General features: G+C 41.7%; 3 protein-coding genes across 3 annotated transcripts; 2 read left to right on the top strand and 1 right to left on the bottom strand.

The window, feature by feature from the left end:
* Nucleotides 1-343: 343 nt before the first annotated feature.
* On the top strand, nucleotides 344-4,619 carry LOC308367807 (chitin synthase chs-1-like; the record flags this gene model as incomplete). Its single annotated transcript, XM_080841796.1, has 10 exons — nucleotides 344-1,368; nucleotides 1,477-1,566; nucleotides 1,727-1,885; nucleotides 2,027-2,201; nucleotides 2,439-2,540; nucleotides 2,583-2,772; nucleotides 3,019-3,219; nucleotides 3,498-3,782; nucleotides 3,915-4,094; nucleotides 4,237-4,619. The coding sequence occupies 10 exons, from the start codon at nucleotides 344-346 to the stop codon at nucleotides 4,617-4,619; spliced, it is 2,790 nt and encodes a 929-aa protein (XP_080697922.1).
* A 2,607-nt stretch (nucleotides 4,620-7,226) lies between these two features.
* Nucleotides 7,227-9,596, bottom strand: c1qtnf13 (C1q and TNF related 13; the record flags this gene model as incomplete). The annotated part of the gene is made up of 2 exons (XM_080842126.1): nucleotides 7,227-8,308; nucleotides 9,569-9,596. 2 exons carry the CDS (start codon nucleotides 9,594-9,596, stop codon nucleotides 7,227-7,229), a joined length of 1,110 nt encoding a protein of 369 aa, XP_080698252.1.
* Nucleotides 9,597-10,839: 1,243 nt separating this feature from the next.
* On the top strand, nucleotides 10,840-22,990 carry ube2na (ubiquitin-conjugating enzyme E2Na). Its single transcript, XM_080842430.1, has 4 exons — nucleotides 10,840-10,919; nucleotides 17,658-17,904; nucleotides 18,439-18,579; nucleotides 21,455-22,990. The coding sequence occupies exons 1-4, from the start codon at nucleotides 10,890-10,892 to the stop codon at nucleotides 21,499-21,501; spliced, it is 465 nt and encodes a 154-aa protein (XP_080698556.1). The 5' UTR covers nucleotides 10,840-10,889; the 3' UTR covers nucleotides 21,502-22,990.
* The last annotated feature ends 105 nt before the right edge of the window (nucleotides 22,991-23,095 follow it).

The following is a 23,095-nucleotide window of genomic DNA, read 5'->3' as shown; positions in this document are numbered from 1 at the left end:
TGTATATGCTAAGAATAATATATAAGATACCTGCGTGTGATTGTAAATGTATATGCTAAGACTATGAATTATATATAAGATACCAACGTGTGATGGTTAATGTATATGCTAAGAATGATATATAAGATACCAGCGTGTGATGGTTAATGTATATGCTAAGAATGATATATAAGATACCAGCATGTGATTGTAAATGTATATGCTAAGACTATGAATTATATATAAGATACCAGCGTGTGATGGTTAATGTATATGCTAAGAATGATATATAAGATACCAGCGTGTGATGGTTAATGTATATGCATGGTTTCTGCTGTCCTCCCAGGTGCTGTGTGTGGAGTTCATGGTGGCTCTTGGAGCCTCACTTCTCACTGTGGTCTCCATGCCACACTTTGACATCATCACCAATGTGATGCTGCTGAACAGCGTCAGTGTCCTTTCTGCAGCATTCCAGGTGTGGGCTGGGTGCATCGCCAAGGAAAGGAAGAGGATCATAACACTCCCCATAATGGCCATTGTGCTGATCTTTCTGGGCTACCTGCTTTTTGCTCTTGGCTTTCTCCTAGAAGACAGGAATAATCCTCATATGAAGTCACAAGTCCAAGTATCGGTGGGGCTAGCCATCGTAGGGTCCGTCCTAGTCTCCCTAAACTGGTGGGAGAACTACAGCACCCTCTTTAACATCCTCTTCTTAGACAGCATCTCCAAGGACATAGCCCAGTCCCGGAACATGGTATGCATAATGTCAAGTATGGTGCGGGTACTTGTGACTGCATCGGTAGTCGGTGCATACATCCCATTATCGGGCCGAGACTGGTTTTCTGTCACAACCATCAAATCTGAAGACAGAACAGTGATTCTTGGCCTGCTCGCCTTACAGATAGTGTCCTCTGCGATGTGCCATTGGTTTGTGGTGGTGGCCTGCAAGATGCATGCCCTGAGAAGTAGCTTTGCGGTACCCATTTACTTGGCATCAGTGGTCGTCTTAGCTGTAATCTTGGGTCCAGTGGTCTACCTCTATGTAATATCAGATTCCTACCATAACACTACCGCTTACTGTCAAAACCTGACAGACACGAAACACTCAGAATGGGCCTGGAGGTTAGTGGCCGACATCTCGCACACATTGTGCGCCCGAAACGGTGTGCGGGAGATGGATCCAGGGACCCTTGGTTTCCTGGGCAGCTCCACAATCAGCTGGTGGCTGGGATTCGTCCTGAGCACAGTCTACATCTGGTTCCTACGGATTCAGCGCATCGAGAGAACCCAGGACCTGTTCGTTAGGAGGCTCTATGAAGGAGCCTTCCTAGAACAGTCCATGCTACTCAACACACGATTTGAGATCTTGAAAATGAGCAAGTTTAAAAGGTTATTCTTTATCTTTTATTGTATATTTCAAAATGAAAAATTGGAGGAAAGTTTTTTTGTTTATTGAATGTAAAGTTATAAAGTACTTCTTTTGTGTGTCCTCTGCAGAATGAAAGAGAAGGTGATGGTGTATTTGTGTGCTACCATGTGGCATGAAAACTATAGTGAAATGATGAAGATTATCATCTCAATGTTCAGGTACAAAACTAACTCCTGTATTTGTGTAGATGTGAACATAAGACAATAAAATCAACAAACATCTTTTATCCTGGACCATCACTCATCAGATTCAGATGTGGGTCTAAGATTATTACTGTGGATACCTCACCAAAAATACTCTGAATGACATTTTTACTAGATTGGACAAGTACAGGCCAAAAGGGAACCTCAGCAATGATGTAGTTTTTGAGTTCCACATTTTCTTTGACGATGCTTTCAAAGACGTCAAAGATAGCTTCGGGCGACATGTGAACGAATATGGAGAGATTTTGGTGGAAGTACTGAAGGAAGTGTACATGTAAGTGAACAAATATATGTTAACCTTTCATAGTAAATAATATCCGGTTTCCTAAAGTTCATTCTAGTTTATTCACTGTCATCCTCAACTTGATATCCAGCCTTGTGTCTGAATTGCTGAGTTCTGTTGTTTGGCTGCCAGGATCTTCAGTGAGGAGGACCCAAACATCTTCAAACAGAGACGTGAACTGCCCAGTCAGAAGATCATCAACACTCCGTACGGAGGCCGGCTGCAGTACACTCTACCCAAGGGCAACACCCTAATGGTGCATTTCAAGGACAAGCTGCTGATTCGACACAAGAAAAGATGGTCTCAGGTGAGCATGGAGCAAGAGATAAGGTCCAAGGTCAAAGGTTTTAGCTGTTTTTCCATATTTGACCAGAAGTCTAGTCAAACCACTCTGGAGTCAAAAAGACAGCAGGTACGGCTTAACAATCAGTTTTATATGTAAGCAATGGTTGTCTGAAGGTATGTGATTTAAAGACAAATGACTATTGCTCTAACAAACCAAATAACAAGCAAAGTACTAATCGTGCAAACATTTTACTCACAGATAATGTACCTCTACTATCTGCTTGGCTGGAGGTTAAACAACGCATATGCTAGAAAGCTTGAGGAGGGAAATGATGAGAAGACTCTGGCAGAGGAGCTTCAGGTAAAGAAGACCTAGCATACATTAGTCCCACACATATTCCAGTATAGCTATGTTATGACCCAATCTAAAGGAAACTCTTCTGTCATTCAGAAAGAGAAGGACAACACCTTCATCCTGGCTCTGGACGGAGACACCGATTTTCAGCCATCTGCGGTGATGCTTCTTATTGACCGCCTGAAGCTGTACTCAGATGTGGGTGCAGCGTGCGGCAGGATTCACCCCACAGGGGCAGGTGTGAGGCTCAAGGACTGCTGGGAAGCATTCTCCTCTGTGGATCCTAATTCAAATAGCCAGACTGACATCTGACAAACTGACAGACTGAACAATATCCTGTACAATATATTTTTATCATTCAAATATTTATATTTATACCAGTTACCAGTTACCAGTTAACAATTACTAATGCAAATGTGTGTGCTGTGTGGTGCATCCTGATGAAATCTAAGTGTGTGTGCTCTGATGTGCCTTGCATTGACAGGACCCATGGTGTGGTACCAGAAGTTTGAGTATGCAGTGGGCCACTGGATGCAGAAGACAGCTGAGCATGTGATGGGCTGTGTGCTGTGCAGCCCTGGCTGCTTCAGTCTGTTCAGAGCCGCGGCCCTCATGGACGACAATGTCATGAAGAAGTACACCACCAAGGCCACTGAAGCAGGCCACTATGTGCAGTATGACCAAGGTATGTTTCACACTTCAACACTGACTCTTAATCAACCTTCATGAGCACAGGCTATCTTTAGTCAACCCATGCTTTTAAAGATTGCTCAATGTTTGCTGCCATGCAGTTAAACAGCCGGTGTGTTTCAAAAACTGTACAAAATGTTGGTATGCAATCATAACGGTATTTAGTTCAAATCTAAATTCAAAATGAATCAGACAAGGCAGGCTAATTAGACACATTACATTTCTGGGGGTAAAAACTGTCCACGTTTTTTTTTTACTTGCACGTGTGATCAGGTGAGGACCGCTGGCTGTGTACCCTCTTGCTGCAGCAGGGCTGGAGGGTGGAGTACAGCGCAGCATCAGACGCCTACACCAACGCCCCGCAGGACTTCAAGGAGTTCTATAACCAGCGGCGGCGCTGGGGCCCCTCCACCATGGCCAACACCATCGACCTGCTGGGCTCCGGCGGACTCACATCCCAGAAGAACAAATCTATCTCCAAGCCCTTCATCATATACCAGATATTCACCATGATTGCCTCCATCTTGGGCCCTGCCAGCATCTGCCTCATGCTCGCAGGTAAAGAAACAAACAAGCAGCTTCCATTTGGAAGTAATTTCATATAATGTACATATTTAATGGTCCTGAATAAAGTGATAACAATTTGTTCCTTAAAATTAATCCTGAGTTTCTGTGGTTCTCTTTTTTCAGGATCTTTCACCTACATTTTTAATGTGGATGTTAATGTTGCCTTGGTATTAGCAATAGTGCCCCCTGCTGTCTATCTTGGGCTTTGCTTCAAACTGAAATCAGACACACAGATCACACTAGCTGCAGTGATGAGCGTCATATATGCTTTATTCATGACAGCGACAATTCCGGCGATTATAGGTAATTAAAAAAAAAAAAAAAATGTCATGCACATTTCGAGTTTGGTGAATTCAACCTAGACTGGAAAATGTAAACATGAATTAATAAAACATACAGTCGCATATTATCCATAGTCACAAAATCAAAAAATCTCCCTGTGCAGGTCAAATGGTGGAGGAGAAAACGTTTGTGACCCCTGCAGGCATCTTTTTCATCACCATGGTGGTGGTGTTCGTCACCACGGCCGCTCTGCACCCCCAGGAGTTTGGGCTGGTGGTGTACGGCCTCATGTACTTCCTGTGCATCCCCAGCGGCTACCTGCTGCTCACCATCTACTCCATGGTCAACATGAACAACGTCACCTGGGGCACGCGGGAGAGCGGCGGCCCCGCTAAGACCCCAGTGGCGACCCTGCAGAGGCAGGTCATGCAGGCCAAACTCTGCAGCTGCTGTAGAAGCCCCCCGGAGGAGTCTCAGCCCACCACAGAGGCTGAAATGCAGGATCTGGAGGTGCGCTGTCACTCTAGACAGGATGAAGAGAGGTAAAGCCTGGATGCCATACTTGCTATCTGCATGGAATAATTGTAGCTATTTTAACCAATAACAAAAGATAATTATAAAAATAATCAAATTTGGCTGACTTCCAAACCATTTTACTCATTAAACTAGTAGTCCTTTTCCTTATTTTATATTTGGGTTGTAGATCCCTGGAGCCTCCACGTCAGTGCCCTGAGCAGAGTAATTGTGAATTTTTAACAATGAACACATATACATACACATAAACATACACACATACCACGCACACACACACACTAACACACACACACACAATCAATTCTTAAATAATTTAGATATCTTTTCACTGTTCTCATCTTGTTTTTACTTCTGTCATTCTTTAAAAGACTGGATTGCACAGTTGCAGAAAAAGGCATATGGTTATGGACTAGATGAGAATAACCTCACAACGGTAGGTTCATTTTGCATGCAACTACATGGCTGTGTAACATACTGAGGTGATTGAAGCAATAAAATATCTTCCTTTTAGGAGGAGGATGGATTTTGGAGGGAACTCCAGAAAACATATCTGGAACCACTGGTGGAGGATAAAGAGCAACAGAGAAAGATGGCTGAGGATCTAAAAAGTCTCCGAAATAAGGTGATTTCAGCAACACTATACATGTGACTGTGGACTTCTTTAGACCAAGGACCAGTGTTATCTTGACAACCACATCATGTATTTTACATCACTGCCAAGTCATGAATTAACATGAACTGGAAAAAATGATGACCAGTTGATAAATTCAAATAGCTTAATATTGCAGTCGGATGAGATGACAATAGTTTCAAAACAGAGTAGAAGAGGCACTAGAGGGGGAAAGGAATATAGTTGTTTTTCCCCTTTTTATCTTGTGACTTGCCAGCACTTTTAATTGGAATGCATCCATGATAGTCATGTAACCTGACAAAGTAATACCTGCTTAACAACATATCCAGGCATCTGCCCACTAAAATGTTGGTCAACAGTTGATCATTTAATTTGTGAGTTGGGTCACCTGGTAGACTTTGTCCTCATAGCAGGCCAAAACTGCCGTTTGATAATGGTGCTTTATACACAGTAATGGGCTGTTTGTTTTCCTTAGGTGACCTTCATCTTTTTCTTCTCCAATGCTTTGTGGCTGGTGGCCACATTATTCCTTCAAGCCATTGGAAACGCTGTCACCATTACAATCCCGAAGATATTTCCCAATGGTACCGTTGACGCAACAAAGACCTACTCATTAGACCCTGTTGGGCTTATGTTTCTATTGACTTTTGCTTGTCTTCTAGTGGTGCAATTTGCTGCCATGCTATATCACAGGTGATTCTTTTTCAAAGTTATGCAATTTAATATTGTAATTTGGTGGATAGGTTTTTGCGTTCATTTGTTGGTTATACAAGTCTGTGCTTGACTTTTTGCTTATTTACTGCAGAATTTATACCTTGATCCATTATGTGGCTTATTTTGACACTGAGAGCAAAGCTGGACGAAAGTTGCGGAAACAACAATCCTCAATGGATGAGTTCAATGACAATGATAAACAGGTACTTTAAAAAATTACCCCTCAACCTGTTTTTCTGCATTTTATCCTGCCTGGGCTGACATTAGTCACATTCTCTTTTACCAAAGGTCCCTGACTTATCACATATTTCAAAAAACAGCCTGGAAGGGATATGCTTCCAGAACCTAACAGCAGTGGAACGTTCAGTAACGCTGGTGTAAGAACGGATAAAGGGGAGGAAACACTGTGACAAAGATGGAGGAAGTGTCTGATTTACCAGTCAAGTTTACCTTTAACTTATGCAAGTCATGCATATCATTTTGAATATAAAAGAAAGGTATCTAGTATCTAGCTATAGTACTCACACATCACTGTACTTTTAACATATTGATGCCACAAAGGCTATTCAATAATGACTGAATGTGATTTAATTCTGATGGGCTTTCACAGCTTGATGTGTGTACCTCTGCTTTAAAGCACTGAATATGCTTGCAAATATTTCCTTTATTTGCATTTATGTTGTGTACCATGTATAGATATGTATCTATGTTTATTGTGTGTATTTGTGGTTATTTAATGCAGCTGACCATTTTATGAGTAAAGAAGAGCAATGAAATGTAAAACATTGAGCTAACCATTCATATTTCACCAGATGGAATGAAACCACACACACTTCAATATTAAGTGATTTTATTTAAAGCCTTGTTGAGTAAAAACAGTATATGTCTGATGCATTTAAATCAGTGCCTATACATAAAATAGTAAACATTAACCCTCATAGAATAAATATTTGGTGTACAATAAAGCAATTGCTCTATATTCCCTTGTCTACATTAGTTTATTCTCTGATGAGCAACCATATTTATACCAATCTATACACTATGTACATAATAACTTGAGTTTAATGACTAAAAATAGTTTATAAAGTATTCTATGTTAAGATAATATGGTCTTTGAAACTTTTAATAATATTACTAGGTATGTTAAGCTTTTATTACGCATATAACATATAAAAACCTAAAGATCTACTTTTTCAGAAGTTGCATGTCATTTGTACTACTTAGCATAAAAGAACCGAGCAGGTGCAGTTTCCCAACAGTTCATGGGATGTCTCTCAATTCTGAGTCCTGCCTATACCCACGGGGGCCTCTGTGTAGACCAGGAAGCCAGAAAAGGTGGTGTAGCGGCCCTGGTTGCTGTAGATGCCGTATCGGTCATCCTGCTGGCTGTAGAGCCACACGCTGTCTCCCCTCTGCAGCGACAGCAGCAGGCTCTGGCTTTGCATCTCCCGGCGTCGGGATGTGTCCTCGTCAAACACCATGGCCTGCACCTCGCCCTTGCCCAGCATCAGCTTCACAGACACAGCCCTGCGAGGGTGCTTCCCCACGGTGAAGGCGAAGAAGTAGGCCCCCGGGAAGTGGCACGTGAAGCGGCCCGATGACTTGTTGAAGTGCCCCCCGATGTTGACGTATTCCACATCGAAGGTCAGTGCCTGTTTGCCCTGCTGAAAGCTCCTCTCCCCCAAGGTAGGAGACGTCCGGGCCATGGAGAAGGCGGAGCGGGGCTCCTCCAAGGTCTCCTCCCTCCTCGTCCAGCCATAGTATGAGTCCCCAGGCGGAGGGCAGCCAGGGAATGGCAGAGCGGGTGGCGGCAGGTGGTTGTTGATGTGGCCTGCAAACGTTGAAACATCTGGGTAGACCAGGTAACCGCTGAATGTGACGTAGGGGCCAGCGTTGCTGTACAGGGCGTACTGCGGGTTCTCCTGGAGCAGAAGCCACACCGTATCCATGGCTCTCAGGCTGACCATCACACTCTGGCTCTGCACCTTGCGGCCCTCTTTGCGGTAGTCGTCGTACGCTATGGCCTGCACCTCCTGGCCATTCTTCACCAGCATCACCGACAGCAGCTTCTTGGGGAACTTGCCCACAGTAAAAGTGAAGTAGTAGGCGCCTGGAATGCGGCAGCGGAAGCGACCAGTGTCGGGGTTGAAGTCGTGACCCACATTGACCAGCAGACGATCAAAGGTCACGGCTCGCTGTATGCCGCCTGTGATGCTGCTGCTGCGGGTGGCGGAAAAGGCCGATCGCTGGCTGCTCATGGAGGGAGGAACGTGCAAAGACGCAACTAATCCCGAGCAAGTGAGCAGATAGAGCAGGAAGGTCAAAGGTTGGATAGAACACTGTGATGTGCCTTCAGCTGGAAATGAAAACAAAACAGGCCAGTGTTGGGGGAATTATATATGACAGGTATGAGCACAGACACTGGTACCCCTGTGGGACCTGTTGAAAGACTTTGCAAAGACAATGTCAACAGGAAATCCTATTGACAGAACAAAGAAGGTTGACTTTTTTCATGCCGTCTGAGGACTGTGTGAAAAAACGACAGCTTCACCAACTTTACTAACACCACCTTTTAATATTCAAGTATTTGGGGTACTCAATAAACCACTCATTTATTACTTTTCTGTCACCTTTGTTTAAGAAATATGGGAACAGGATGGAATGTATAACAGGTTCTGCTAAGGTATACTTTCTTTTTTTCAAATCTGTGTGTGATGGTTTGGCTGAAAAAGCATCTGAGCGGGTTAGGAAGTCTGGTTTAGCCCTGTCAGGGCGAATCCTGCGCCTCAAATCAAGTGCTCAGTGGAAGCATCAGCCCTCTAATTCAGCTGGTATTGTCTGTTCTCTCTGTGCACTCAGAGAAGGCAATAGATTAGATTTTGGTTCATCTGGTCCTATGTGCCTGAACACTGGAACAATGGCATATCTGGGGAGGGGGGGTGATGAAACCCGCGTGGGACTGTGAGTGTGGTTAAGGAATGTATTTTAAAAGTATACTAACCTCAAATTGTTAGTGCATTTTTAGGGGAATTTTTTTTTATCATAAAATTACAATATTCGTTAAGCAATTTATTCTCAAACGGTCAATCATTCTTTCTGTTAAAACAAATGTTATCAATTTTGAAAATATATCAATATTTCAGAGCCTCTAGTCAGTTAAGGTATGTTGAATATCACAGCAAAGGTTTGATTTTCTTACAAATAAATGTGTGGCATTTATTACAGCAGAAAAAACTGTTGAAATTGAATAAAGGCTGATGTGACTTTATTGGAGAATTTAAGAAATGAAATGTAAAAACATTTTATCAGTATAATCATATTTGAGTACACTTTTTGTACTCATTATGCCTTCCCATTTCATGGTGAGTACTGCCTTGTGACATTGTATTCCTCACAAATGGAATGATTACTACATTACTATAACACCATGATTGTTTACCCCCCAAAAATAATAATACAAAATGTAAACTTTGCAAACAATGAAACCTTCGCATTATGTCGACATTAGAATATCACTCCAAGTAAATTGGTTGACCTTACTCATGGCTCAGAACTGTTAACCTGTGAATGTATTTGTTTCATGTCGGTGTCCACTGCTAAACACAAGCTGTCCTACCTGCTCTGGGGTGGTGTTGATGATGCATGTCTGGGATGACTGGTGGCTTCCCCTCCTCTCTGGCGTAGTGCGCGGTCTGGGTCCCTTTTCTGCTGATCTGTCACCTACTCGCGGGAGCACTGGCATCCCAACAGAGGAGGAGCTTACAGACTGAAGCATCTCTCCGGAACGAACAAAGAATTCACTCAGGCTTGTAAGAAAATTGGTAAACCTTTAGTTAAAACCAGTATTCACGAAGCATTATAAACACATTCATAAAGGGCTATAAAGTATTTCTAGTGCATCATGATGATTGACACATAGTGTTGACTGCACTCATAAAGTGTTACAATGTCATAGAATGAGCCCTTACAGCTTGAAGTATCAGAAAGCGTAATAAAGCTTTTTTACCTCTTGATAATGGTATTGATGACATGTTTGCATTATGTTAAATGCTGTTTATTCACCAAATGCTCTTTAAGGACCCATGTGACTCCATACAAGATAATATAATAATAGTTATGTAGGGCTTATACAACTATGTAACACTTTATGAGTACAGTCATGTCTTTGTAAATAGTTATTTGTAGACTTATGTCAGTTACTATAATGCATTATGAATACTTTATCAACCATTCATAAATGGGTTAATGATGCTCAAAGGATACTGGGTTTGCAGTCATGACATCTGTCCCATGTGGCTAATATGTAGTCATTTCTTATGGTCGTTATGGTATAGTTGGCTTCCACAACTCATATTTCATCTGTCTCTTTTGCAGAGCACAGCACCAGACAAAAATGATTTCAAATAATTTTTTTTTTTAATTTAGCTTACTGTTCTTTATTGGTGGGATTAGAGGTTTGGGCTTGTGTGGAAACTTAAAGGTCTTGTATATAACATAACAACCGTGTCAGAACAACTCTGAGATGTTCTTTCCACTGGGTTCAGTCTTGGTGATCTTCCTTTGTGCATTAGCTCTACAGGGAAGTAATGACAATGAAGTTGCATACAATTTCATCAACAGAGCAGCGACATTTCTATAATGATAATATTTCATGTTTAATACGATTTACTGGCAATTTGTCTCCACTAATTTAAATTCGCAGAAAGTTTTGTTTATTTATCGGATAGTGTGAAACGAAACAGAAATATAATGTGTATGTTTACTAAAGCCCTACTCACTAACAACTTGTACCTACTACATTCCCAATCAACTCAGGACACTGACGTTACATTTCCGAGTCGTGACGCAAAACGCCGGAAGACGTGAGTGTCTCCGCCGTAAATGCAAACGATAGGAGTAGGGCTGGGAGTCAGAGCACAGACTACAGCAAAGACAAGATGGCAGGACTGCCCCGTAGGATCATCAAGGTAACTTTGCATTGATATTCAAGACAATAATTCAGGTCTTTGTATTGTGTTCTCCGGCATTATTTAAGTTCGAAATAACGCCTGAGTTACTGAATGAAGAAACGTGCAATGTGACATGGTTAAGCATATGCCTCGGCTAAGGCTGTCGCTTGCTAAATGAACTTCCGTTTAGCTAGTCCTCGTTTTAAGCCCGAATAAGGGTGGGTTAAAATTGAACTAGATGCACGATAAAGATGGCCGAAAAGTACTGTGGTGGTCAGTCATGCGTTGATATTGCTTCTTGTGAGCATATACCACCTTCAGATATTTATACTTTGACAATATTCGTCTATGAGTGCACAATAGTGTGCAGTGTCGCTAGCTAGCTAGCTGACTATCCCTGGGTATCTGGGTAGCTAGCTTCTGCTACATTCAGTTCATGTAGCTAGCGAGCCTCGGTTAGTCCTGTATGCTATTCAACTACCTACCTGGCTAGCTAGCTAATGTTGTGCCTTTAAATATCGTGTTATATTTAACATAGTTGGCCAAAGATGCCAGGGAAGTGGTGATAGTTATGCCTGTTGTTTAATGCCCCTATACATATATTTCAAATGTTAAAAAATGTGCCACTGAAATTGACTCGATTGGTTTCTGCTGCAGCTAAGGAAATGACACTGCAGGCTTTCTCAGTAGTGAGCTACATGCTAAGTGACAAGGCCTATTGAGCGATGGTTGAAATCAGAGTAGCGATGCTGTCCAATTAATGTGTGAACTCTGTTCTACAGTATTGGCTTCTCCATTACAGATTGATGAACACTGGGCCAAATATCAACATAACTTTAATGATCAGCTGTATTAACTAATCAGCAACGTTTGGTTTTGTGGTAGCCAGCTAGCTAGCTGTCGTTCTAGTTCATAAGTTAACGTTATTGCAACATTAGTATTGAAAGGACGCCAGCTAAATTGCCTGTAAGTGTTAACAGTTGCCCCCACACAAACAGTGTTGTCATTAATATGATCGGCATCCCATCTCAAATCCGATATTCGGTCTACAAGTCATTAAAGTGATGTTTGATTAAGTGATTAGCACAGCTTGTGAAGTGACGTTGCTAGCTGGGGAGTGAGTCGCAGTCAGTCAGTGGCAAGTTGGGCCAATGCATTATTTAGTGTGTTGAACTGTCAACTCGGTTTACAGCGTTGGAAGGGTTGGAGCTTGGTGCATTCGACACGTTGTATTTTGTCCATTTTTGCATCTGCCTTACTGGCGAGTCTTGTCAACCAAAGGACAACTGCAGATGAATGCAGCCTAACAGGGATAATTTCAGATTACTGCACAGCAGGCTTGTTCGCGTTATGAAGTACTTAATAACAACTACCACTGACCTCCCACTCTCAGATTCTAAAACGTTTCTTCAGGCCTTTCTACAAAGAGTTTAACTCACAGACATTGTAATTGTGTGCCGAGGAGAATGTTGGAGAGGTTGGTGTGTGTAGAGTAATAGTAAAGGCTGGTTATTGTAGTAAAGGCTTGTTATTTTCCACAGAGGACGACCAAGCTCTACCAGCCTGTGGTGATTAGTGTTTTTGTGAGATCTACTTACACGCCATGAACCTGATGTTGACACATAATGATGAGGTGTTTTATGTTGTGAGGTATAGGTTGCTGTTTGTTTATTTAGTCTTGAGAGCATTTGTTTTGCAATTTTAACTTTAGCAGGAAAACACTTATGTTGCACATTACAGTTGTGTCTGCCTGTCAAACTAGCTTAAAATGAAAGACATTGTTGTGTGATCAGGTGATTGTGTGGGGCGTGGGGGTGTGTCTCCTTCTGGTTGTGCTGTTAGCGTTGCGTTCTCAGGTGGGTATGTTATCCATCCCTCCTCCTCAATTCCTCATGTGGTATCAGATTCACACAGTCCTTCTGCAGGAGGCCTATCTTCTAAGAGCACCTGCAGGTCAGCTTCTGCTTATGTTTTTTGTAAGAACAGCAGGTCGCTGTAAGTTTGTTTCTAGACATTTCTATCCAATCAACAATATTTTTAGATTTTTCTTAGATGGTACATGCATACCTTGAAGTTTATAAACCTCTTACTGTGCCTCTGCATTTGTGATAAAATCTAAAAGTGTTTTTAGATGGTGCTTCAGCCTGGATGTGTTTTGTGTACATCCAGTGTGCCCAATCAACTTTGTCCCTGGCTGTTGAAGGAACTGGCCAGCTATTATAGCTAGGCTAAAGGATAAGCCTACATAATGTAATTAAAAGCCAAACATTTCTTTTTGGCGACCTCATCTGCCTTGAAGTGAGAGCACATTACAAAGTCATAGCTAGACAGCGTAAAACTTGTTCATAACTTCTATGTTGTAAAGCTAGACAAGAGATCTCTGCACAATTCCTGCATGACTTCTCATAATGGTGAGAATGGCTGTGTAGTGTGTGTGTCAGAGACAAGAATGTTGCTGCATTCCATTTTCCCCTGGAAATCGAAACTCAGAACTGGGCATGACGTCACACACGAGTTGACTGTGTTCCAGTACATAAAGTCAGAAACATTCAATACCAATTGATGTTGTTAGCAATTATTACCAGATGTAGCAACACCAGTTGATAACAGCGTATTTTGCGCATTCAGACACTGTAGCAACCAAAATGTCCACAGAAAGAAGTTGGACAGTACTGTGTGTATGACTGATTTAATGAGACACAAATAAGACAGAAGTGCTAATAAAGTACACTACTACAGCTTTCACACTGTTAATGTTTGGGGGCAGCTATCTTGAATCCTGAATTCTGGATTGATGAGGTTCATCCAACTTTCCGAGTCGAAATTCCGACTTCAGGGGGCGTTCCAGTTGAAATCTCCAAAAGTAAAGTACCATGTACCGTCAACTAGATTTGCAAAGCAAATCATTCTAAATTAGCAACCAGCATAGAAACCACTTAAATAACCATAGCATAGCAAAGGGGGGAGAATTGTTTGTAGATCTGTTTTCATTTGTTGAAGAGGATTCACAGTCACACCTAAAATCTCATTCATAGCAGAGGACAATAATTAGAAGATCCATTTTATTTTATCCATTCTGAGATGATACAATCCAGACCACAGTCATCATGTAAGACCAGGTTCCTATTAAATATTACATTTTACTTTAATTGCTAGATACCAGTAAGTAATCAGATTGTTGCCAATTACCATGTTAAAAACAAGTGGGCATATAATATTGGTACATTGCCTGTCTTGAATGATGCATATGTACTGGATTTGACAGCGTGGCTGTTTCTAAGGTGAGCACAAACTGCATTTTCAGGATTTGCAGGGATTTAAGAGCCATCTCGTGTCTGTCACTCATGTATTGCTTTAAGCAAGATGAAACAATTTTAGCAGATGCGTGCAGTTGTTATGTAGAAATATAGAGCACAAAATGGCTTGCAGAACCTATGGAGGAAAATGCTGAGGTGTAAATCTTAAGTCTAAAGGTTTGAAAAAAATATATTTCAAGTGTTATGTCTTCTGACATCAGTATTATGCGAATATAGCCTATTGTTTACAGATTCCTCAACGCACAGTAGTGGCAGTGTTAGCCCTAGTGTTGTCATAATACCAAAATTTTTTTATACTTTCAGTACTTTTTCATACCATACCTATATTTTTTTCATAATTTCAATGCTGTCTTTATTAGGGGTGGGGATCTCTTGGTAGCTCACGATTCGATTCTGATTCAGAGGTCTTCGATTCTAAACCGATTATCGATTCTAAACCGATAATCGATTACCATTTCGACTTTTAAAACATTAGAGTTTTCTACTCTGAGTCTTTGCTACACTTCCTACTTTGTGTTTGATAATTAAAGAAAATCAACAGATGAATTGCCTTCTCAATTTTGTATTAGAGAAAAAGCTTTTCCTTGTCACGATTTTGACTTTCTATGAACAATCCAATAATCGATGCAGCTTGCATTTCAACATGAAATGGATGCGTAAACGTTTTTTTTTTTTTATTTAATTTTTTTTATTATTACAAAATCGATTATGAACTTTTTTGAATCGAGACAGAATCGTTTTAGAGAGAATCGAGAAAAATCGAATAATCGATTTCCCCCCCCCCCCACCCCTAGTCTTTATACAGTGTGTATACCTTGAAATGAGAAATGGCCAACCGCCTTTGTGACTCCACTATAGAGATGCAAGTGGGCATTCATTTATTTCTGTTGGTGGAATAGGGGTTGTTGGGATAACTTGTTTGTTAGCTTGGGGCATGACCGAAAACTCTGCAGTAAGGTGACGCTCTCTTCGCCCTTTCTGTCCTCCACCTCTCCCATAGACAAAAAGAACACGTATGTAAGAATGCTGTTCATTGATTTCAGCTTTACTTTCAATACAATTATCCCACAAGCGCTGACCATGGGACTCAGTGGAAAAGGTGTAATATGTCCTGCTGTAATTGAATACTAGACTTCTTTACAGTACAGCCCCGGTCAGCTCACGTTGGTACCTCCAACAGTCACACTGACCACCGGAATGCTGCAGGGCTGCGTGCTCTCCTTTCCTCTCCTCTTCACTTTGCTGACACACTACTGCACTGCCCATCACCAACAACGACAAGTCAGCATACAAAGAGATGAAACTGCTGGCAGCCTGGTTGAATGAACGTTGAAAAAACGAGAGAGATGATGTCCACTTCCCGAAGTCCCATACACATATCCAATGTTCATAAAGTTGCTTGTTGTATACCTGAAGCCTCGAATGCCTTTCCATTGCCAAGAAAACACAGCTTAGGCTCTACTTCCTGTGACAACTGAAGAAAGTGAGCCTCCCCCATCCATCCTTCATTCTACAAAGGCATCATAGAGAGTGTGCTTGCAACTCCATCACTGTGGTATGGAAACTTTAGCACTACTAACTGCAATTTGCAACCGAGGATCGTCAAGTTAGGGGAGAAATCATTGGTGTTCCTCTTCACTCTATCCAACATGCCAAGAACACACACAGTCTATGCAAGGCATCCAGCATTGTGGGCGACCCCTCCCACAAGCTCTTTGTCCTTCTTCCATCTGGCTGACCATATCGTAGCAACCCGTACAACCAAACTGTGCAACAGTTTCTCCCCCTTTGCTGTTAGGTTCCTCAGCACCCTCCATCCAACAGATGTTTGGCCAGGTTAGACACTCTTGAAAACAGCCCTGCTGTTAGGGGCGAACACCCTACGGGTCCCTTCCTTGTCAGTGAGTTCAGGTGTTGCTGAAGCTGCTGCCATCTCTTCAAGTCTACTTTCTGAACAAAATTAAAAGGTGGTCCGCTTTATCTACTGTTGCTCTTGAGCATCTTCAGGCTTCCTGCAGCACATATTACATATAACTCATTCAGGGTTTTTTCGCACAAAATCACACACACACTGTTAGCACAATGTCACTGCTGCCAGCGTTGCTTAAAGAGACCATTCAAATAGCCATTTGCATGGTAGCCCTGGTATGGTACAAGTACCACAGTACTTTTTCATTATCGGTATATGATGCTACGCATTCCTTACATTCACATGGTATGTTTCCACAGTTCAGTTTCAATGTGTACCAGTGAACTCTACCATGTGAAGCAGACCTAGGCACCAGGGGAGACCACTCCGTGGTATATTTCCATTTGACAGTACTGGCCTTTGAGTCAATCTCTTTGTTCCCTCAGACATAGTTTTGTTGACAGTGGCCTGTTCATACAAACTTTTTTCTGCTGTTGAGATAGTCCATAGCTGAATGCATGGCTGTTGTAGTGGTGGTAATGGGGGGTGGATGTGGCTGCTGAAAACAGTGGAAAGGAGTGTTGACACTGCACCTCATCCTGATGTGTATGTTCATGAACCAGTACCACATGCAGTGCATTGGAGTGCCACCACTTGAAGTCATTCCCATGAACACTGAAAGCTTTTATTTTGATGTACAAGTGCTGCTTTTAAGCCACCTTTAATGGTTAAAGTGGGGAAAATGCTTGAAATAATTGCTAGTTATCTAGCTGACATTAGTCTCCTCACATTAACTTGTATGAATTATAATAACTGTTAAGAAGAGAGAAAATGAAAAGTACCAACACTCAGTGATGATACACCATTTAACTTAGCAGTTAATGAGTTCATATTAACATACCCTAGCAACTGCCAACTGTTAAGAGCTCCCTAAGGTAGTGTCAGACAGCTGGGATAGCTAGGTTCACTGGCATGAGACCTTAGCCATGATTAAGAGCATTCATTCATGACCATTTTAATCTCTATACTGGAAATCTTTGCTGACAGTGCTGACTGCTTTGCGTCTTGCGGAGGTTCAATGCTCCGTAGCCTATTCCGTAACCTGCTGTTTAATGTGGGAATGAAAGGGAAACACATGGAGCTTGGCAGTGATTGACGGCTAAGTGGGAACGGGAATTCATTAGGCCTGGGCTCTGGATTGTTTTCATCTGGCATTGTAACAGACTATGATGTGAAAGGAGTGTGTACAACATTTAATATCTCGTTCTGGAATCCTAAAGGTTTTGTCCTCTGCTTGTCTTTCATCCTTAAGAGAGTGTCACCCCCACCCCCCAACTTGTGATCAAGGCAGATATGAAAAGTTGATTTATGTTTTGAATTGGTTATCTTTGTTGTCTTAAGGATTTTAGTACAGAGCAGCATCAGAATCAGCATCACCCTATATGCTGCCTGCGTCCAATATGACATTATGTCCAGGTGTATGACCGCAACGTCTGTCATTTGAACTGTGTTTGTGTGTTTGTGTCTCAGGAGACGCAGCGCTTGTTGGCAGAGCCGGTGCCAGGCATCAAAGCAGAGCCAGACGAGGGGAATGCTCGTTACTTCCATGTGGTGATCGCTGGGCCCCAAGACTCGCCGTTCGAGGGAGGGACCTTCAAGCTGGAGCTCTTCCTGCCCGAGGAGTACCCCATGGCTGCCCCCAAAGTCCGCTTCATGACCAAAATCTACCACCCCAATGTTGATAAGCTGGGCAGAATATGTCTAGACATCCTGAAAGGTTAGCTGTGACCTGCACCAGTGTGCACACACACGCGCACACACACGCGCACACACACACACACGCACACGCACACGCAGACACACTCGCAGACACACTCGCAGACACACTCGCACACGTAGAGACATACTGTTTTTGGCACCGTTTTTTGTTTTGCAATCACAGTTGTGACGGTGAACTGTTTGTGGTTATCAGGGCCTGTGAGGTCTATGGAGGATTTGCCTGTTTAATCTCCCAAAAGATCAGCAGAGACTCAGATCTGACCTCTTCTGACCTCTCGCTACACATGTGTCAGGGCTGATAGATGCCACAATCACACTGCGCCGCCTGTACCACTCAAAATAGACACTTGAATCTCGCCTCAATGAACTACACTCTCTCACTCACTCTTTCTTTCTCCTCCATTCTATGCCGATTCTTTTCTTCCCCTCTCTCTCTCTCTTTCTCTTTGTTTCTCTAACATTCTATGCGGGTCATTTTCTCTCTCGCTCCCTCTCACACATGCAAACAAATCCTCTGTCTCACCCATTGCAGATAAGTGGTCCCCAGCATTGCAGATCCGCACAGTTCTGCTGTCCATCCAAGCATTACTAAGTGCTCCAAACCCAGATGATCCTCTAGCCAATGATGTCGCGGAGCAGTGGAAGACCAATGAAGTTCAAGCCATAGAAACAGGTGAGAAGTCCTGAGCTCAGACTGTTAGAGGTGTCTAGTGCACACAAGACCAAACAGTGATATATACATTGGCATTTTTTTCACTGCAACACGAAAATACTATGATACAAACATCTGTTTCAGTGATGACTATGCAACTGGATATGTTTAGGCCTTTATTGTGTTGGGACACGGTGGTACAGAAAAGAAATTACTAGAATATTTTTAGGCTTTTTATATTTTTTTTCTCTTCTGAAATTGTTTAAAGCAGCACAACGGAACAATAGCTATTTGCTAAAGGTATGCTAGCAGCTAAAACTAACGAAATCTCTTTAAATGTGCTGACTTTGACATTATGACAAACTAGTTACTCAACGACTGTCCTTACACTGTCAAACATCAAGCAAGTGCAACATAAGACAAAGCAAGATGGCAAATAAGCTACTTACTAGATCGGCAGAAAGTAAACAAGTCAGGTCGGCGGGCTGCGGCAGGCAAAACTACAGAACGCAGTTATATGCCTATGGAGCCTGCTATCGCAATGGCACGGACGCGATTCTCCATATTAAAAGTCATTGTAGCGCCCAATTTTTTTTAAGCTGTTATTTTAAGGTTAAACTGCTTATCCTAACCCTAATCCTGAAGTATGATTGTTGCATATTGGGGCTTTAATTCAAATTCCTGCAATATTGCAATATTCTGGAATAATATACATTTTCCATTCTAGCCATTATCCAATCTTAGATCATAATCTTATAAAACTTTTCACTTGGACAAACACAAAATATCAGCTGGAAACAATCATTTGGTTAGTATGGATGCATTATTTAGTTTAATATTGAATCTCAGGGACCTAATATTACCATTGGCTGTGCGATTTAAACATTTTAAGGTTATTTAAAATGTTCTTTTGCCAGCAAGCCAACCATAGCAACCAAGAAACACCGTTTGCTGCACAATTTTTTTCCTCAAAATCAGCTCACCAATAAAAGGCAGTCTTGGGTTCAAAATGATCACAACCACTTGATGATGAAGTCAAATGGCTTCACATAGGAATTAAACAGTCCTGAGAGAAATGAGACCGCATTGGAACAAAGGCCTTACGTAAGTGTAACGTTAGTTAAGGTGGAGATGTGTTCTCGTCCCCTCCTTGCCCTTCACAAACTTGTTAATTAAATGGTTGTGATTCCCACTGCAAGTGTTTCAGAATATTATTGTTCATGGTATTGCGTCGCCAGGGGTTAGATGGGTGTGGTCAATACACGGGTTTGTTTTATAAAATTACTAGGGCTGGGCAACGATTACAAATTTTAATCGCGATTAATCGCATGATTTCCCTGATTAATCGCGATTAATCGCATTTTTTTTTACACAAAATCCAATAATCAATTCAAAAGTAGTGTATAGTGCACTTTTATTTAAAATGTTCTGCCATATGAACAAAAGTTCCACAACATTTGTTGTGCAAACACTTAACATCAGCATTTTTATATAGTAGCAGTTTAATAAAATAAATACTTTGTGTATTTCTCAACTTAACATTGTTTATCAAAACAAATACAAAACTGAAGCTTATTGCCACTGCCAGGGCATTGATGTTTAGAGTGTGGTGAAGCACCAGAATCAACATTTTGATACCTAAATGCTTTAGTCTTCAACAAGACAATTACACACCAGCTTTACCTCAAGCAATGTGGCTCCAGAGTAGAAGTTGTCATGGCAACAAACCCACACTCTGACCTCAGGTTGTGAAAGAGAAAATACTAGTTTTGTGTGAACTTGCCCCCCCCCCCCCTCCATACAGCTGATCGTTTACCACATGTTATTTATTTGGTTAGCGTCTCGTCTGGCTCTGAGTGAGTCATGATGGTGATTCATCCATAGGAAGACTCCCTCCCCTGGTGCTCGTGGGGTTCTGGAGCAGTTTAACTCTGTGTCCACTAAGAATCAGACTCTTTCCTAGCCTGACGATGTCATACTCATAATTCTAGTCAGAATATGAGTCTGATGCTGAGCCATTGGGCTGTGATTATGGGGCGTGTTTCAACGAACCAGGAAAAAAAATGCCTCTTCGCTCAATTGGATACCTACAACTAATCAGAGCAACATAGTATGACCATCTGATACATTAAAACTTTTACCGGATCCCGTAAGAAGGACGGCAAAAACATATTTTCGATCGACAAATGCCTTGATCGCGTTTCTTTACCTATCAATAATGGTCTAGAGCGCTTCAGTTAAGACCTACAATCCTCGGCAACATTCGTGTTGCACATACACAACTAACCGAGTCAATGTAGACATAAAGTCGTGTAGATAGCTTAAATCATATAAAATATGTCCCACTAAGCTCCCGAGACGGCGCCATCTTTGTTTGATGTATACTCTATCTATCTAATCAACTCAAGCGTTGGTTGGTCATCTGTCCATCAACGTATAAAGCCCGCCCTTACAATTTGATCGGTCAGATCACTTTTCCGAGAACTTGAATCTCTCCCAACTATCTCAAGTCCAGACTGAATCTCCCAGACCAAACATTTTGTGGGCGGAGTTCAGGCTGGTATCCAGGCTAACTCTTTCCCACAGGAGGTTCACTAAACACATCTTATTATTGGAGTGCACAGGATGCCTCTTGAACTCTCTATCCCCCTTCTTTCATTGACGTCAATAATTGTATGTTTTTATTTATTTATTTTAAATCCTTTCTCTGTTTATCATTTGGGCTAGATTATTGACGTTGTTTTATAAGTGGCAACCTCGGAACTGACTGTTTGTTGGAGACCCTGTGGTTCTTCAGACAGATGGTAGCAGTTGTATATGTTGACACTCGCATACAATGACGGTAATTGTAAGGTTGTTTGTCATTTTAATCACAATGTGTGTGTTTGTGTTTCAGCACGAACATGGACCAGGCTGTATGCAGGGAACAACATAGAAGTGTAGGAACGAGTTGAAGAAGAGGACGAGGTCGAGTGAACACAACTCCTCATGTTCTGCCAAGATCTGTTCATTTGCATTTAAAGGACACAGTCTTAGAGGAAAACAAAACATCTATACTTATCAAAAGAAATGTTACAGAGTATATTAGTGGAAAAAAAACAACTGCAGACAATTGGTGAATTTTTAAAAACACATAAGCAGAAAAAAAAGTAAGCAAAAGAAAAACCTACCTGAAAATGTTGTTCTTGTCCTGAGTTCCTATGCCCTGCTGCATGGGCAGGGTCCACGTGTCTTCTCATGGCTTTGGGTATGAAGCCGGAATAGGTTTCCATGGACGTCACTAGCATAAGCCGACATTACCATCATTTCCACATCAGACAATTGTGGGTAAGTGTGGATGTGTAGATTATAGAAAACCCTTGGTGCAGACGCTGCACACATGTAAAGACACCTACCCCATGAGACACTCTCCCCTACACTTCCTCACAATCCACCGCTGTGGAATGTTGTGTCACACTCCTTGCTACGTTCATTGATCTGTATTGCCAGCCACATACATCTGCTTTACACAGAGCCTCAGCTAACCTGGGGAGGGTGAAGGGGGTGGGGTGGGATAGCGAGTTTCCATTTTTACTGTGTTTTTCCCCCCTCCCTTTTAAAGCCTTTTTTTGTTGTCTCTTATGATGCTGTTTATTACCTTGAAAGCAGCTAAGTAACCCCTACTTAGAGGAACATACCCTCTTTCTTCCAGGCTACAGATTCATCAATGTTAGCAAGCATAGCGACAGATTACAAACTCTAGCTTGGCTTTTAAAAAAAAAAAATATATATATATATGAATATATACATATATGAATAAATAATAATGAGAAATAATACATGACTTGAAAACAAATGATTAACAACCGCGGTCAGTGTGTAGACCTAACTTTGGTTTGTGACATTTGTGTGGCTTCTGCCAAGGGAAAGGTAAGGGCAGTGAATATTCTGTTCTTTATGTATTAGACAAAAAGGTGAGGAAAAAACAAACAAACAAACAAACATATATTTTGTTATTCTAGTGGGTCTCAGTATTTAATTCTGACCTCTTTGCCAGTGCTGTACTAATTGTTCTCTGAACGCTCCACCATACTCCATCACCATCCAAAGCACCCAGGCCCACATGTCTTTTTTTCTCTGTTAGTTGTTTTGAATTTTATTTTTTCCCCTCTTTTTTATTTTATTATTATTATATTTTTTCTGACAGAACTTTGGTTGTATCTAGGTTGACGCTGTCTCTGAGAGGTTATTGGCAGGGGAGTTGTGGATGAGGTCAGGTGGGAGGTTCTGTAAAAGATCAGTGTAGGCTTAGTCTCATCTGTTGATTGGTCCTTGGTTAAAAAAGTCTGTATTCTCTTCACTGTTTGTAAATTCACAGTACTCCTGCCCCAAACGGGAGCGGCAACCGTCAACAAACATACTTTTGTTCTTTCTGTAAATAAATCTGTTGATTTAATAAGACATTGTCTGTGTTATTCTCCATGATGGGTGATGTTCGGTGTGGTAGTGTTTCATCAGGAATCTTAACACATGTTGAGCTGGAAGCTGGCCACTTTCA

Source organism: Sprattus sprattus (assembly GCF_963457725.1).
Source record: "Sprattus sprattus genome assembly, chromosome: 7".
NCBI classification, from domain to species: domain Eukaryota; kingdom Metazoa; phylum Chordata; class Actinopteri; order Clupeiformes; family Clupeidae; genus Sprattus; species Sprattus sprattus.
This window is presented reverse-complemented; position numbering and strand designations above follow the sequence as displayed.